Source organism: Mixophyes fleayi, chromosome 12 (assembly GCF_038048845.1).
Source record: "Mixophyes fleayi isolate aMixFle1 chromosome 12, aMixFle1.hap1, whole genome shotgun sequence".
NCBI classification, from domain to species: Eukaryota; Metazoa; Chordata; class Amphibia; order Anura; family Limnodynastidae; genus Mixophyes; species Mixophyes fleayi.
Genome location: NC_134413.1, coordinates 8435301 through 8453494, shown reverse-complemented (window position 1 = coordinate 8453494; position 18194 = coordinate 8435301). Strand labels below are relative to the sequence as shown.

The 18194-nt window shown below is 41.5% G+C and overlaps 1 protein-coding gene across 2 annotated transcripts in view; it reads left to right on the top strand.

Moving 5' to 3' along the window:
- The window catches only part of LOC142108836 (cholesterol 24-hydroxylase-like), a 30190-nt gene that overhangs the window by 7809 nt on the left and 4187 nt on the right, over positions 1–18194 (top strand). The window contains exons 1-12 of one of the 2 annotated variants that reach the window (XM_075192746.1): positions 3456–3683; positions 3967–4044; positions 4852–4933; positions 7265–7335; positions 7564–7650; positions 7824–7962; positions 9261–9371; positions 10413–10569; positions 11931–11993; positions 12180–12252; positions 14060–14144; positions 14926–15036. In XM_075192746.1, the coding sequence (XP_075048847.1) occupies positions 3547–3683; positions 3967–4044; positions 4852–4933; positions 7265–7335; positions 7564–7650; positions 7824–7962; positions 9261–9371; positions 10413–10569; positions 11931–11993; positions 12180–12252; positions 14060–14144; positions 14926–15036 (1194 nt within the window). In that variant the 5' untranslated portion in view covers positions 3456–3546. Of the gene's footprint in view, positions 1–3455; positions 3684–3966; positions 4045–4851; positions 4934–7264; positions 7336–7563; positions 7651–7823; positions 7963–9260; positions 9372–10412; positions 10570–11930; positions 11994–12179; positions 12253–14059; positions 14145–14925; positions 15037–18194 lie in introns of those variants that run through there. The other variant, XM_075192747.1, reaches the window with a different exon arrangement.

Genomic DNA, 18194 nt, shown 5'->3' with positions numbered 1-18194 from the left:
CGCGAGGAGCCGCAATGCTATTAGTCAGAGTGTGGGATATTGGTTAGAAGTGGTGATACATAACTTGATACAATGTATCTCACTGATAGAATGTAGCACAGCAGTGTAAAATCAATGGGAAAGCATGGAAAAGTCATGTGACTTGCTGTATGCTACGTAAATGACCCCTAGTGGAGTTTGTTTTTACTAAAAAAGGGCTAATGTGATGTCAACCACAGCAACCAATCAACAATTAGCTTTGAATGAGCGTCTAGTAGAAGTCAGACAATAAAACAAATGTCTGGTTGCTATGGGAGGATATTAGCATTTTACACTAGCCATTAAAACAAAGATAATCTCAGTTATATGACAACCACACACCTTGTATTCCTGCATTCTGCTGAGATGAAAGTTCAAAGCTAACATAATAAACTGTACATCTGCCATTTATGTCCATACATGTCTACAAATTTCAAAGCTATGATGACAAACTGTACAATTTCCATTTATGTCCTTAATTGTCTATAAATATCTATATCCACTCCAGGCAGCTTTACTAATTAAAACTTTAATCATGGTATCATCGTGTCACCTAAAGAGAAAATAAAACTATAGTATAAATCAAAGTTAAAATGGATAAGTTATCCCCAAAACATCTATTTAAATATAACTGATTTCACTAGTAAAAAATGAGATATTTTATTTTTATAATATTGTTTTGCAATGACACTCTTGTTTATTGCTAATAGTATCTATAGTAATAATAATAATTAATTATTCAATACATTGGGTACAGGCAGATTGGAAACAACCATCCGTCCATATGTTGCAAACAGTCAGGAATAGAATCTGGCATGTTTGCCGGATGGAGTTTATGACTTATAACATGCGTCATATGGAGGTGCAATAAAGCATGAAAAGTCGCATTTTCAATATATAATGTTATTAATTATAAACATGAATACAAAATACAAATTAAATTAATATTTGTATTTAATTAGACAATTAAATACAAATGTTTTTTCCCCCCTCTAAAAATCAAATGGGAAATGACAAGTAATTAACGCGTATAGACGGCCGCAACTTGATATAATATATCGGCCATGCTACTGATTGAAATGCTGTCAGCTGGAGCGATCGATACACAATCAGCCAATCAGAAGTGACTAGATAGTGCTGCTGGTGTCATCTTTGCGTATCATTGCAACGGTCCAGCACCTGCAAAGGATACGCCTTCTAAAAGGGGTATCCGCAGACGTGTCGACATTTAATTGTGTCACAATTATGTGATCACACCCTTACTGCACAACTCTAAATGTACCTCTCTATGGGGGGTATTCAATTGTTAGCGAGACGGGTGAAAATCCCGTGCTCGAAAAATATTACCGTTAATACGGCAAACTACTCGCTGAAATCCAGCGAGTAAATTGCCGTATTAACGGTATTTACGCACAATCTACCGTATTAACGGTAATATTTTTTCGAGTGCGGGATTTTCACCCGTCTCGCTAACAATTGAATACCCCCCTATGTGTGTTATTATAGAAGATATAATTGCGTATGCAAGACTTACTAGTAAATCAGTTATGTCACACTGTGCTGCAACAAACACTATTTATATAATTATGTATTAAATACACATTTGTCTTATCTTTCTTATGTCTGGAAAGTCCGCATTTGAATATGCTTGTGTCTTAGGTGGAAGATATAATTAAATACACAAACATGGTAGCGCACTACAGTTGACAAAGGAAATGACATCAGAACATCTCTCCGATAAAGAATTATTTTATTGCATATTTTTCCTCCTGCACCGTTCTTGAGCACAATAACAACACATCAGTTCTCCAAAGCTGACTCACTGATCAGAACAGTCCCCCTGTCTCTTTCCCCGTCTAGCTTCATGTCAGGCTGGGTTGTTTGTGCCTCTGACCTCTCACTGCTCCTCTCAGACGCTCTCTCACTGGCCTGCTAGTACATAACTTTACCAAGACAAGTTCTGGGGTCAAAATGTATCAAGCTGTGTGTTTCCGGCGGGTTTGAAAAATGGAGATGTTGCCTAAAGCAACCAATGAGATTCTAGGGCCTGATTCATTAAGGATCTTAACTGAAGAAACTTCTTTTTTCAATCTCCTGGACAAAACCATGTTACAATGCAAGGGGTGCAAATTACTATTCTGTTTTGCACATAAGTTAAATACTGACTGTTTTTTCATGAAGCACACAAATATCAACTTTAAATTTCAGTGAACAAATAAGCTATCAAGTATTTGTGTGCTACATGAAAAAACAGTCAGTATTTAACTTATGTGCAAAACAGAATACTAATTTGCACCCCTTGCATTGTAACATGGTTTTGTCCATGAGACTGAAATAAGAAGTTTCTTCAGTTAAGATCCTTAATGAATCAGGCCCCTAGACATCATTTATTTAGTATATTCTACAAAATGATAACTAGAATCTGATTGGTTGCTATAGGCAACATCTTCACTTTACAAACCCGCCGGAAACTCTCAACTTGATACATTTAGGCCCCGAGTCTCTATCTTGAATCTTTTGCTGGTTTGCACTTGTCTCTCTGCATCTAACACTATCTCTGGCCCCGATATCTCTCGGTTGGCTTTGGGACTGAGGGCCCTAATGTTGAATCCAGATATATATTTTTCCAAAAGGTTTACACTTTAAGTTGAGGTTGGAGGAGACACTCAAAATTACATCCCGGACCTCTATGGGGACAGCAGCATTGGGCAATATATTAAGCTGTAGGATGGTGTTACTGGTCTTCGTGAATGGGATCTCCCCGGCTTCCCAGGATTCCCTCACTAATGAAAGTGCCACACGCATGGCAATTTCTCCATTCGCCGGCAGCGAGTGCTTTGTGGAGTAGGGGGGTATTCGACGGGTCTCCTAGAGCAGCCCCAGCATGGTAAATGCCATTTGCAGAGATACATAACCAGGAACCAGAGGGGACTTTTAATTGCTCTGTTACCATCACTACACTCTCACCTGCCCCAGAGATAATTCCCTTCCATGACACGTCACAAACATCCATCCAGAGGGAGCGTTACATATGGGGACTAAGTCACAGAAAAACGTTATTAATTATGCTGAAACACATTACGATTGCTAAATATTAAATGGTAAAATAGTATTACTAACCCTGTGTAATCTGCTTTTTCTGAATGCATTATCTTTATTGCAGTGTAATTAGTGCAAATTGGCAAATTTTAATATTCTAAATTTGATCAGTTTCGTTATATAAAAAAAACTAACAACTTTCAGTATAATGGAACAAAACATTCTGAATGTATTCATGTAAAAACCACCTTATTATATTATTTACATTGAGTGCCTAGGACTCCAGCCAGCAGAAGGGGGAGGGGGGGGGGGTCTAACAAGGGGCTTGTAGCACTGTATTATCTGGACTGTGGCACAGACTAATCTCCATGACACTCCCCTTCCCCTGACTTCCTGGTTGGAGAGAAGACTCAGTCACTTGTACACAGCGGTGAGACCTGCAGCACAGACACCCGAGCTCAGAGCTGACACTGCTGTGTGTCAGTCACTATGGGGCTGTGGGCTCTCATCTTATGGGCCTTATTGCTGCTACTGGGCCTGGCAGCCATCAGCTTCCTACTGTACTGCGCTTACATCCAGTACATCCACATGAAGTACGACCACATCCCGGGACCCCCCAGGGACAGGTGAGGGGTCTGCTCCCAGCATTATATGGGAATAACCCCATTTGTAATGTATCACCCCGAACTGAGCAACAATGTGGCAAACATACATTGTGGTATACCCATGTCTTTTCTCCAAACAATATGTTTTGCACCCTCATGCAGCTTTGATTTTGACCCCATGTTTAAGATGCTTATGTTAAAATTATAGACTATCTATCTCATATATTATATATATATATATATATATATATATATATATACACACACACTTTTTATTAATGAATGTATTAATTTATGCTTGCAGCTTTCTTCTGGGTAATGCTCGCACTGTGATGAAGTCATTGAAGGACAACAACTTGGTACATGAACTGTTTCTGCAATGGTAAGTCCGGTTTCCCCTTAAAGAAATATTATAATTATATATTATCATTTATATTAGGGAATTTGTGTCACGGGATTAATTGATCAACCAGTAGTACCACTTGTTTTATAAGTAATAATGTAGTTATGCCATACCTCCCAACATTTCAAAAAGCCTGAGATACTCTGAAACCTCACCCATGTTATACCGAGGCCACTCCCCATTTGCCCGTGAATTGGGACATTCCCCCCCTAAATAGGGACTGTTGGGTGCAGGGACGGCCCTGGAATCTTTGTGTAGTCCCAGAAGTATTATAACCGCCTGTAGATTATATCCTTCTATTCTAAATAGCGATCTCTTGTAGCTATCATCATCATCAGTTATTTATATAGCGCCACTAATTCCGCAGCGCTGTACAGAGAACTCATTCACATCAGTCCCTGCCCCATTGGAGCTTACAGTCTAACTTCCCTAACATACACACATACACAGAGAGAGACTAGGGTCAATTTGGTGGCAGCCAATTAACCTACCAGTATGTTTTTGGAGTGTGGGAGGAAACCGGAGCACCCGGAGGAAACCCACGCAGACACAGGGAGAACATACAAACTCCACACAGGTAAGGCCATGGTCAGGAATTGAACTCATGACCCCAGCACTGTGAGGCAGAAGTGCTAACCACTAGGCCACTGTGCTGCCCATGTGCTAACATGTTTGTAAGAAAATAACACTTAAAACAGGAAAAGAATACAGCACCAAAAATATAATTTAGGATGGAATATCACCAATAAACTGCTCTGGTGTTTTACAATTCTGTTTACTTCTCAGGGCTCAGACATACGGTCCTGTGGTACGAATTTACGTTCAACACAATGTGCTGATACTAATCACCAGCCCTGATGCGGTAAAGGTATTGTATGACAATTACATTATTGTATGTATAAACACTACGGGCATGAATCATCAAGGAACGCAGACTGAACGCAACTTGCATTTAAAAAAATTGCACATAATTTGCAACGCACGTCCGCCTGTATTCAAGCACAAGGATCTAAAGAAACGTTTCCATTTGAATCCGGGTCTAAGTGTGTTCTGGTTGTACGTTACTTGACTTATGCAGACAGATAGAACAGACTACAGGATACGCAGATGCATATGTACAATATAAAGTCCTCACCGAACTCATGAAAAAAATAAATTCATTAACACCTCTTAATACTATAATCATTAATAAAAATACATAAAAAAAACATTTTTTTATATATATTATTTTACATCAAATACATATATCAGGATGTTATTAATGCCTGCTGTACATAAAGTACATTTTTAAAGCTTATCTTAATTGCAAACACATGTTCTAGCATGCATCCGTATCAGTCATCACTATCAGTCGGCAGATATACCAGACCTGTAGCTGGAGCAAGTGATATGACAGAAAATCACGTACCTGAGAGATGCCCAGAGCTTGAATCGGCTGGATATTCGTGCGCTCGGCCTCGGCACGCCCTCACTGTACATCATGTATATTAGTCTTAGTCCTTTCCTTCTCCACCCGTTCCACCTTTCAAATCGTAGGCAGTCGTTTGGACATGAATTGTATGCAGTTACGGTTACTGGCGTAAGTCTCGTTTTGGCGCATACACAGAGATTTTAGGCAATATACGGCACACAAATGGACTTACGTTTCTTCATGAATCAGGCCCTAGAAGAGTAATTATTCATTTAAACTGATTCTTAAACATCAATATTTGTATTACATTTTTAATGAATTTAAGTGTACAGAAAGTGCCAAAAAACATTTTATGGACATATTAACACTTGTAGAGATCTGGGGGTAAATGTATCAAGCTGTGAGTTTCTGGCGGGTTTGAAAAGTGGAGATGTTGCCTGTAGCAACCAATCAGATTCTAGTTTCAGATTCCATTTATTTAGTAAATTCTACACAATGATAACTAGAATCTGATTGGTTGCTATAGGCAACATCTCCACTTTTTCAAACCCGTGGGAAACCCGCAGCTTGATACATTTATCCTCTAGTCTTGCCATGATGGTAGTGATTCTGACAGATTGATATTTAGCGGGATTATCCAGTTGGCAGATTGATATTGAGGAAAGTCTTCGCCATTCTTGATATATTCATGCCAACTCATCCATTTCATTAGAGGTGAGGAGGCTGCAGATGAACACGGCATTCCTAGTGTTTCCATCTCAAAACTGAGCTGCACCTTTGAAATTATTTTATTAAGAGTTGGAGGTATCAGATTTTTCCAATATTGAGCAATTGCTGTCCTGGTGGTTATTAGAATGTGACCAGGAATATATCTATCACAGTGTAGGACTTTAGTGGGGTGGTGGTGTAGCAGTATTTGCCTCCGAAGGTTCTGGATTGCTGGGCAATTCCAAAATATATGGATAATGTCTCCCACTTCATTGCAATGGCGCTAGCAGAGCTTAGTGTGTGAGGGCCACATTTATGGAATCGTGTAGGCATTAGATAAAGCCTGATAATCAATTTTAAAGGCGTTTTTTTTTTTAAAATGTTTTAATCTATTTTTAAAAGTTTATTTTTGTTACAAATGAAACTAAAATTCAGTTCCACAGCGTATGCACTTGACAGCTGATACATGGGCATAGCTGCATAGACAGATAAGCTCAGATAAGCAATAAGTAAAGTATTGTTCAGCCGACACAGCGATTTGTGCCAAACTTATCGTCCCGACTAAGGGGTCTGTTGATAACTAGACCCCAGAGTTCTGCCCAGCAAGCGATTAATATAGCGGACCCTCTTCTTCACGGGCCATCTACAAAGTGAATTGTGGGGCAAAGGCTGCTCTGAGCATCTGGTTAATACGTTTATATATTATATTACAATATGATAATATTAACATCGACAAATAAACATTGTTTACATGCTCATAAAAAAAACAAAAACAAAAAAGAAATCTCTTTACTCCCTACATCTCTGAATAAAATAAATAAGAAGTAATAAGGTGACCCAAGTCTGCTCTGTAAAATTAAATGGTTTCCAATTGTTCGGAAGCCGGGCAAGGTCCTACCATCCACTTTCCTGGGATAATTCCTGGGAACATCATATGATCTTAATTTGCTGATAAAGGATATGTAATTTTTATATGTAAAGAATTCTTATAGTGATATAAGAATCTTTAAACCTGACTGTTGACTGTACGCTGATATTCATATTCATATCTTTAAGAAGTATTTTGCATTCAATTTGCAGGAAATCTTGATGTCACCTAAAATAACAAAGGACAAGGTCTACAAGCATGCGTTCAGTCTTTTCGACGTAAGGTTGGTATCTCTCTGTTCTGCACAGCACTTGGAATGCCAAAACGGTCTCCATAATCAGTTAATTTTCCTTTGGTGTCAGTTAGTTTTCCTTGTTAGTTATTTTCACTTGTTATTTATGAAGTTACACTCTAGACCTAATTTCCCAATGGGAAATCCGGCTCTAGTGGGTTCTAATTCTCTACCATGCCGTTTTTTGCTCACATATGTTGATTGAATTGCCCATTTCAGGTTTATGGGAAACGGTTTGCTGACAGATCGAGATTATGATCATTGGCACAATCAGAGAAGAGTTATGGATCCGGCCTTTAGCAGAACGTAAGTTCAGATGCTCAGTTTCAGAATATCAGCTATATAACATAACTAATTATCCAGCTATATACTGACCCTTCTTATAAAAATATTAATCATCACGTGGATGAATTTCCCCTTGAAGGCGGTAGCCATATCACACAGCTATGCACTATTGCAATGATATTTCTTATCTCCAGGTACTTGATGGGGTTAATGGGGACCTTTAATGAAAAAGCAGAGGAGCTAATGGAGAGACTGTTAGAAAAGGCAGAAGAGAAATGTCAATTTTCAATGCACGAAATGATGAGCAAGGTGACGCTGGATGTAATTGCCAAGGTAATTCTGCTAAATGTATTACATTACTGTGATGCCAAGAGGTTAGGGCAGGCAGCTAGCAAGATTGCCTGTGCCCAGGTAAGAGGTCAGGGCAGGCAGCTAGCAAGATTGTCTGTGCCCAGGTAAGAGGTCAGGGCAGGCAGCTAGCAAGATTGTCTGTGCCCAGGTAAGAGGTCAGGGCAGGCAGCTAGGAACATTGTCTGTGCCCAGGTAAGAGGTCAGGGCAGACAACTAGCAAGATTGTCTGTGCCCAGGTAAGAGGTCAGGGCAGGCAGCTAAGAACATAGTCTGTGCCCAGGTAAGAGGTCAGGGCAGGCAGCTAGCAACATTGTCTGTGCCCAGGTAAGAGGTCAGGGCAGGCAGCTACGAACATTGTCTGTGCCCAGGTAAGAGGTCAGGGCAGTCAGCTAGCAACATTGTCTGTGCCCAGGCAGGAGGTCAGGGCAGGCAGCTAGCAAGATTGTCTGTGCCCAGGCAGGATGTCAGAGCAGGCAGCTAGCAAGATTGTCTGTGCCCTGGTAAGAGGTCAGGGCAGACGGCAAACAATAGAACTAGGTCCAGAATCCCAATGGAGGTGAGAGCAGCCTGAAAGCAGAAAACAAACTAACACAGGTGGTGAGAGCTATAGCTGCCTGCACTAATTTAGGTACAGTCAGCCATTCAGAATTGCTCCTCAATGTGGTGCTGGGGTTGGTGCCACACACAGCAATTTAAAAGCTGACATTTTGAACAAGCCACTTGCAAGTGCCACATTCTTAAGCCAACATAAAACAGTTCAGCAAAGGATGCAAAAACAGCAGAAAAAAACAAAACACGTTATGCCATCTAGTGCTGTGTGCAAGGGGACTTATAGCCTTGGGCTTCACGCACAAGGAGATCAATGTTGTACATGAAACTTAGTCAATCTGTGGATCTGCAGCAGATTCCGAGTCACTGGCAGTGCATGCTGGGACTTGTAGTTCCACTGCAGCTGGAGAACCACAAGCTGACTAAACATGTTGACTTCTATTTAACTTTTTGCCTACATCATGTGACTAACGATAATTTTGATGTAAAAAAACAAACCACATTATCACTACTATATAATAATGTAATTCTATATAATGAATGGAGATGCACTATGCTAAGTAATTTGCATTGTAAGACATGTGTAAATTTCAAAATAAGTTAAAAATTATTTAAAGTTGGCATTATTGCTTACTGTGGGCTTTTTTTTTATATGATTTCATTTTTGGGGGGTTCGGGAGGTCATTAAACTAATGGCCCTAATCTTGGATTACCAAATTTCTGAATTTCAGGTTGCATTTGGAATGGATCTGAACTCTCTACGGAATGATCAGACCCCTTTCCCGCGGGCCATCTCACTGATCATGAGGGGTCTAGCGGAAACACGGAATCCTCTGGCAAAGGTTTGTGACCATCATGTGATGATACCCTCTGATTTTATAACAAGCAATACAACATAAAAGCACATTAGGTACATGTATAAATGTTAATTTTCAGGGCAAAACTAGGTTGTAAAGACTGGTCCGAGGTCAGGTGCAGATTGTGAACTTAAAGTGGCCCTGGACTATATTCTGAAAGTGGCCTTGTGTTGGGAAGAAAAAGGGAAGGGGAGGCATCATCATCATCACCATCACCATTTATTTATATAGCACCAGCAAATTCCGTAGCGCTTTACAATTGGGAACAAACATTAATAAAACAATACTGGGTAATACATACAGACAGAGAGCTAAGAGAACCCTGCTCACAAGCTTACAATCTATAGGACAATGGGAGTTTGAAACACAAGGGCACGTGCTACATCATATTGCACACTGGACCAGCTAGAATGCAAAGGTAAAAGTACTGAGTGGGTTGTGTGTGTGGCAATGTTGGTCAAAGGGCTGTTGTCTTGTGTTAGCTGTGTAGAGGGTGGTAATAGGGTAACCTAGGGAGACTAAGATGGTGGTTGAGGAATATCATTACAATTACAATAAGGTGGCTGCCTAGTTTATTGCTGATTTAAGTGTATAGAAAGAGGCAGTCAGATCAGGGCAGGAAATTATTGGAGAGAGAAGTAGTTTTAGTGAAGATGAGAAGTGGGATCGGGTCTAGAGCATTTAGGTATCGCTATGTGGATGTGGAGCTGAGTCTAGGGTGCATGTGGTAAGTTGAGGCTGAAGGAAAAAAGATTGTGATCAAAGAGCAGAAAGGCCGAGTCGAATAAACAATAGAGCAGAAGCGAAGGAAGACAAGGTCACAGTGGATGAGAGATGATGTCCATTGGGAGACACCTAAGGAGGAAGTAGTGACAATTACTCTCCAATTTTACTACGATTCTTATCTTACAATCTCTTTATTAAAGTTAAACTGAACTCGCCGGCTTGCATCTTTTGTACGTACGGAATTAGTAAAATGTGAAAGGACATAGCTAAGTTTAGACCCTCTTGTCATTATCTCAACAGTTCACCCCAGGAAAACGAGCTTTTATCCGGGATGTCCGGGACAGTGTAAGGCTGCTGCGTCAGACGGGGAAGGATTGTATAGAAAGGAGACAGAAGCAGATCGAAGACGGAGAAGAGATTCCAGTAGACATTCTGTCACAGATCCTCAAGGGGGCAGGTACACATAAAAAGACATTTTCAGCATAATCACCTGTGGTCTTCAGGACTGGAGCTACCACTAGGCAAACCTTGGTGATTGCCTATGGTACCGGTGTTTAGGGGATGCCTAAATCACTGAATGAGAGATATAATGTTACTACCCTACTACTATCACCATTCGGGTCCAGCTGTTGACATGGAGCAGCAACAGCCGCCAGCTTCTTACCTGTAAAGCTGCCGACTGCTTCTCCTCCGTGATGGTACTGGGCGCTGGGCCACAGGGGGAGGCAGAAAAACGGCCTCTCCCCTGATGCACATACGGTAAGAAGTGTGGGTGGGGTTTCACCTGAGCGGGTGGGGAAGGGTGCCCGGGCCACCTGCGTAGCCCTGGCTGTCTTTTTGGTAGACTAATTACAAATAATGACTATGGGTCTGATTCGTCAAACACGTATCAGCCGATTTTGAGCATATCGTATGCAAAATCACTCTGCGCATGCCCAGAAACGGGACATGAAACTGAACACAGCCCTGTCCACTCCGCCTGCGAGCGCAAAGAACACTCTCGACGGTCTACAATTTCAGGGACAGAACAGGGCGGTGAAGCGGCGTTTGGCTGTAGTCAATGTACAGTAAGGGCGTGCCAAACTCGAGCGCACGCAGCCAGATCCGAATCCAGCTCTGAGCATCGCAAAGTTACTAGTTTTTCTGCCGTATCTCTTGCTCCAGTTACAGGACTAGTCTAAGTCCTGATCAGTAGTGATGACAGTCTTGTATGCATGCTATAACATGTGTTTGAAAACAGCCGCAACTGTAAAATTGTATTTTATATTTAATAGACATTAACTGCATACTAATAAATGTATTTCAAGGGGGAAAAAAACACCTTTTTTTAGTGTTTTATCATTAATGCCGATATTATTAACAGGTGACATCAATTCCATATATATTTTTTTTTTCTGTGTGTTCTTTTGTGACTGTATATTCCACCTAGGTATTGGACGTATCCTGCAGTGTTGTGTCTAGTACAGCACAGCAGACCTGCACCCAAATCCATCAGCGCACGTATTCGTTCCTTGATGAACTTGGGAGCGCGCAGCGCAGATTTTGCGTTCAGTATGCGTTCTTGGACGAATCAGGCCTAATGTGTTTTAGGGAAAATTTGCAGGATGTTTGCCAAGGAATTTAGAGTCTGCAAAGAGTAACTATCACCTACAAATAGCAACTTGTATACATCCTGGGTGTCAGATAGAATCGTGTGTGTTCAGGTTCCCCATTTCTGATGTGCCCTAATCAGATGCCTAGTTTGTACTGACCAGATATATCTGCTGCCAATTAGGGGTAAAGAAAAATGATTTTCTTTCTTCTTTTGTATCTTTACAGCTTTGGAAGAATCTTGTGACATGGAAAGTTTGCTGGATAATTTTGTCACTTTTTTCATTGCAGGTGCGTATAAAGTTTATTTTATATTAACAAACTATTGGTTCTTATTATCCTTACTGCGTATTATTAAGCTGTCAGTCACTGTAAGTTATTAATAGATATATTTACTATGGTAACTGTCTCGCATGTAATCCGCTGTGCTGTGTCTCTGGAACTGATTTGATTTGTTGATTTGAATTCTTTTTCTAGGCCAAGAAACAACAGCCAATCAGTTGTCCTTCGCTGTAATGGAAATGACGCGGAATCCGGAGGTATTGGCGAGGTCAGTTGGCTAATTACATTTAATCACTCGTCTAAATAGTCTCTCAGCTCTTGTATGATAAGACAGCAATGATAATGGGATAGGATATCGCTGTGCAGCCTATGGCTTACACTGAAACACACACTAATCTAAATCTATGTTAAAGGACATTTTCAGTATTGTTCTGTTGGGTACATTTTTACCGTTGCTTTATTTCAGTGATGTAAAGACATCTGAAAGTCCCAGCGGGGTACAGGGGCAAAGGCAGGATTTCTATAGAGAGGTTTCCATGCTATGCCACCATTGGGCATGGGGGGTGTCTATAATTTTAAACAGTGCTGGGTTGCTCTCCAACTCTTCCTATCCCCATTATATACACAGGGCAAGCCACCTCAAGCATACAGTGCCCCTGGCTGGGAGGGGGTTTCCAGGCACCAAGAAACCCCTCCTGGGTGTGCCCCCTGGGGTAACTATTGGGGACTAAGCCCAGGCACTTTAGTGAAACATTTAAAACACTTATCCGTGGGCTCGGTTTGGAGCTGATAAAGAGTTGGCCGCAATTGCGTTCCAAATCGCAGGCGTCTACTGCGTTCATGAAAAAAGTCACAATTGCAGGCATATATAATCCGCAACTATAGCAAGAATACCAGCGGCACATGCACTTGGTTTGTGCCAAACATGCGGTACGTACAATTACACCCATGTTTAGAATAATTTGTTTTGTTTGCAAAATACGTATTCGCTATAAGGCATCAATAATACTACAAAAACCTATAATAAAGGAACAACAACTCTCCATCTCTCATATGAAAAAAAAATTGCTTAGACGCGCATACAAAGCAGGATATCTGAACATGTAACGAAGAAAGCACCAATCAGCTTCAGCAGAGCATTCGCAATCAGCCAATCACAAACGGTTCACTGTTCACAATTGCGCAAACCTTACTGTATCGGGCTTCATCAGAACGCCAATTTCCTCTCCCGTTACGCTACTTCAGAGGCAAGCAGGCCTAAGTGCCAGAATCATGCAAATCTGCACAGGCGCGTATCATCATCATCATCAACATTTATTTATATAGCGCCAGCAAATTCTGTATCGCTTTACAATTGGGAACAAACATTAATAAAACAATACTGGGTAATACATACAGACAGAGAGGTAAGAGAACCCTGCTTGCAAGCTTACAATCTATCTATAGGACAATGGGAGTTTGAAACACAAGGGCACGTGCTACATCATATTGCACATTGGACCAACTAGAATGCAAAGGTAAAAGTATTGAGTGGGCTGTGTGTGTAGCAGTATTGGTCAGAGGGTTGTTGTCTTGTGTTAGCTGTGTAGAGGGTGATAATAGGGTAAGCTAGGGAGATTAAGATGGTGGTTGAGGAATATTATAAGCTTGTCTGAAGAGGTGGGTTTTCAGAGAACGCTTGAAGGTTTGGAGACTAGAGGAAAGTCTTACTGTGCGAGGGAGGGAATTCCACAAAGTGGGTGCACCCCGAAAAAAGTCCTGTAACCGAGAATGGGAGGATGTGATGAGAGTGGAAGAGAGACGCAGATCTTGTGCAGAACGGAGGTGTCGAGTCGGCGTATTTGGACAACCACTTTTCCTTGCATGCGCAGAGTGATTTCACTCAAGATACGCTCCGCAAATTGCCGTAGTACTCACTCTGCATCAGCCCCTTATTGTGCTTAATTATTTCCAGGTATTTATTTTTTTACAAATGGGATGTGTATGAGATTTAGCACCATGGAGAGCTAATTAATTAATTTGATAGTATTTGTTTTTTTGTAAATGAATGAAAATATATATTTATCTCCCTGAAGAGTCCAAGCTGAAGTAGATGAAGTGATTGGTTTGAAAAGAGATATTGAATATGAAGATCTGAACAAGCTACAGTACTTGTCCCAGGTATATCTGCATATAAAACTGTACTATCATTAAAGAGTGGTATAATCCTAGATGTGTACATTATAATGTACATCAGACAATCAGCGTGCACACCTCGCACATTCACACCTCGCACTCAATACGGTCTTTCTTGTATTGTCATTTTTTAAAGGCCAAAACTTACAATATATACAGTATGAAAGTAAATACTTTGTTTATTTTTACCACTATTTTTTGCTTTTATTAAAAGTCAATTTTAGTGGTGTTTTAGACAGTGCAGTGCTAATACAGGACAAAAAGCTGAAATAGCAAAGCATAAAATATCAATTAAGCTTAATTTAACATCACTTGTTATGGACCTGTGTGTACATACAGTAATATGTATTCATGATATCTATAGCACCACTGCACATGTTATACCCTCCTGAGCAGCTGTCAGTAAAGGAATGGGACAGATAGGATGCTAGATACATTTCCTTAAGTATAAGCACAATATTCATTTAAGTTATATTAAGATACAGAATATGATATATGTGAAATAATACCTTTACCTGGTCTTTAACAATCTGCAATGCTCCCTCTTTCCGTTAAACTGTTTTCTTCATAGCAAGAATCATGTTAGACATAACTTAACGTGATTTATTTTGGGAATGAGGATTCTGTATAAATTAGTGATAATATATTTAATGGCTTTATGGCCTAGCTGAATAGGGACAGACTGCAAGTTTACTCAGGTGTGTTCTTCAGGTATGTTTCTATTAGGAAATAAACCTAAAAAAATACAATTTCTACCTTTACTTAGGTCCTGAAAGAGACGTTACGCTTATACCCCACAGCCCCTGGCACTTCCCGGGTTCTGGACAATGAAATGGTGATTGAAGGATTCTGCATTCCTCCTTCTGTCTCCTTAGTGGTGAGTTACAATAATCCAGGTGGGCAACTCTCAGTGCACAGGAACCTGTCTCTAACAGAGGGATTTCTGTGGCTAATCTATAAATGGGTTATTCTATAAGGACATAACCTACTGGAAATAAAAAAACTCCAATATCATTAAGTCTAACCCATAAATACCCAGTACTAGCCATGTATTGTGTTTAAAATAAAATAAGGAATTGTTCAATGGGTGCAAAAGAACAGTAGTTCTCCATCATGATCTGTGTGTATTTAGCAGCGATCATGATAAATAACTGATATTGAAGTTAAGTTTGCATTGTATATACTGTATATTTGTTACATTTCTAAGGGTGCTGATGTTTGTGAACAAGCTAATTACCCTTCTATCCCTTTTTATGAACATGCATATTAGCTGGTTTTTGTATTTGATTTTCTAATTACAAAATATGTTCAATATTTGTTACATATGAAAAGTACTTTACTGTTCTGAAGAATGTTTTCACTGATGCAGGCTATTAGCTGTGGGGTACACTGATGCAGGCTATTAGCTGTGGGGTACACTGATGCAGACTATTAGCTGTGGGGAACACTGATGCAGGCTATTAGCTGTGGGGTACACTGATGCAGGCTATTAGCTGTGGGGTACACTGATGCAGGCTATTAGCTGTGGGTACACTGATGCAGACTATTAGCTGTGGGTACACTGATGCAGACTATTAGCTGTGGGGTACACTGATGCAGGCTATTAGCTGTGGGGTACACTGATGCAGACTATTAGCTGTGGGTACACTGATGCAGACTATTAGCTGTGGGTACACTGATGCAGGCTATTAGCTGTGGGGTACACTGATGCAGACTATTAGCTGTGGGGTACACTGATGCAGGCTATTAGCTGTGGGGTACACTGATGCAGGCTATTAGCTGTCGGGTACAGTGATGCAGGCTATTAGCTGTGGGGTACACTGATGCAGGCTATTAGCTGTGGGGTACACTGATGCAGGCTATTAGCTGTGGGTACACTGATGCAGACTATTAGCTGTGGGTACACTGATGCAGGCTATTAGCTGTGGGTACACTGATGCAGGCTATTAGCTGTGGGTACACTGATGCAGGCTATTAGCTGTGGGTACACTGATGCAGACTATTAGCTGTGGGGTACACTGATGCAGGCTATTACCTGTGGGGTACACTGATGCAGGCTATTAGCTGTCGGGTACACTGATGCAGACTATTAGCTGTGGGTACACTGATGCAGGCTATTAGCTGTGGGTACACTGATGCAGACTATTAGCTGTGGGGTACACTGATGCAGACTATTAGCTGTCGGGTACACTGATGCAGACTATTAGCTGTGGGTACCCTGATGCAGGCTATTAGCTGTGGGTACACTGATGCAGACTATTAGCTGTCGGGTACACTGATGCAGACTATTAGCTGTGGGTACACTGATGCAGGTTATTAGCTGTGGGGTACACTGATGCAGGTTATTAGCTGTGGGTACACTGATGCAGACTATTAGCTGTGGGGTACACTGATGCAGACTATTAGCTGTGGGGTACACTGATGCAGACTATTAGCTGTGGGTACACTGATGCAGACTATTAGCTGTGGGTACACTGATGCAGACTATTAGCTGTGGGTACACTGATGCAGGCTATTAGCTGTGGGGTACACTGATGCAGGTTATTAGCTGTGGGTACACTGATGCAGGCTATTAGCTGTGGGTACACTGATGCAGGCTATTAGCTGTGGGTACACTGATGCAGACTATTAGCTGTGGGTACACTGATGCAGACTATTAGCTGTGGGGTACACTGATGCAGGCTATTAGCTGTGGGTACACTGATGCAGGCTATTAGCTGTGGGGTACACTGATGCAGGCTATTAGCTGTGGGTACACTGATGCAGACTATTAGCTGTCGGGTACACTGATGCAGGCTATTAGCTGTGGGGTACACTGATGCAGACTATTAGCTGTGGGTACACTGATGCAGACTATTAGCTGTGGGTACACTGATGCAGGCTATTAGCTGTCGGGTACACTGATGCAGACTATTAGCTGTGGGTACACTGATGCAGACTATTAGCTGTGGGTACACTGATGCAGGCTATTAGCTGTCGGGTACACTGATGCAGGCTATTAGCTGTGGGTACATTGATGCAGGCTATTAGCTGTCGGGTACACTGATGCAGGCTATTAGCTGTGGGTACACTGATGCAGGTTATTAGCTGTGGGGTACACTGATGCAGGCTATTAGCTGTAGGGTACACTGATTCAGGCTATTAGCTGTGGGTACACTGATTCAGGCTATTAGCTCTGGGTACACTGATGCAGGCTATTAGCTGTGGGTACACTGATGCAGACTATTAGCTGTCGGGTACACTGATGCAGACTATTAGCTGTCGGGTACACTGATGCAGGCTATTAGCTGTGGGTACACTGATGCAGGCTATTAGCTGTCGGGTACACTGATGCAGGCTATTAGCTGTGGGTACACTGATGCAGACTATTAGCTGTCGGGTACACTGATGCAGACTATTAGCTGTGGGGTACACTGATGCAGGCTATTAGCTGTGGGTACACTGATGCAGGTTATTAGCTGTCGGGTACACTGATGCAGGTTATTAGCTGTCGGGTACACTGATGCAGACTATTAGCTGTGGGGTACACTGATGCAGGCTATTAGCTGTGGGTACACTGATGCAGGCTATTAGCTGTGGGGTACACTGATGCAGGCTATTAGCTGTGGGTACACTGATGCAGACTATTAGCTGTCGGGTACACTGATGCAGGCTATTAGCTGTGGGGTACACTGATGCAGACTATTAGCTGTGGGTACACTGATGCAGACTATTAGCTGTCGGGTACACTGATGCAGACTATTAGCTGTCGGGTACACTGATGCAGGCTATTAGCTGTGGGTACACTGATGCAGGCTATTAGCTGTCGGGTACACTGATGCAGGCTATTAGCTGTGGGTACACTGATGCAGACTATTAGCTGTCGGGTACACTGATGCAGACTATTAGCTGTGGGGTACACTGATGCAGGCTATTAGCTGTGGGTACACTGATGCAGGTTATTAGCTGTCGGGTACACTGATGCAGGTTATTAGCTGTCGGGTACACTGATGCAGGCTATTAGCTGTGGGTACACTGATGCAGGCTATTAGCTGT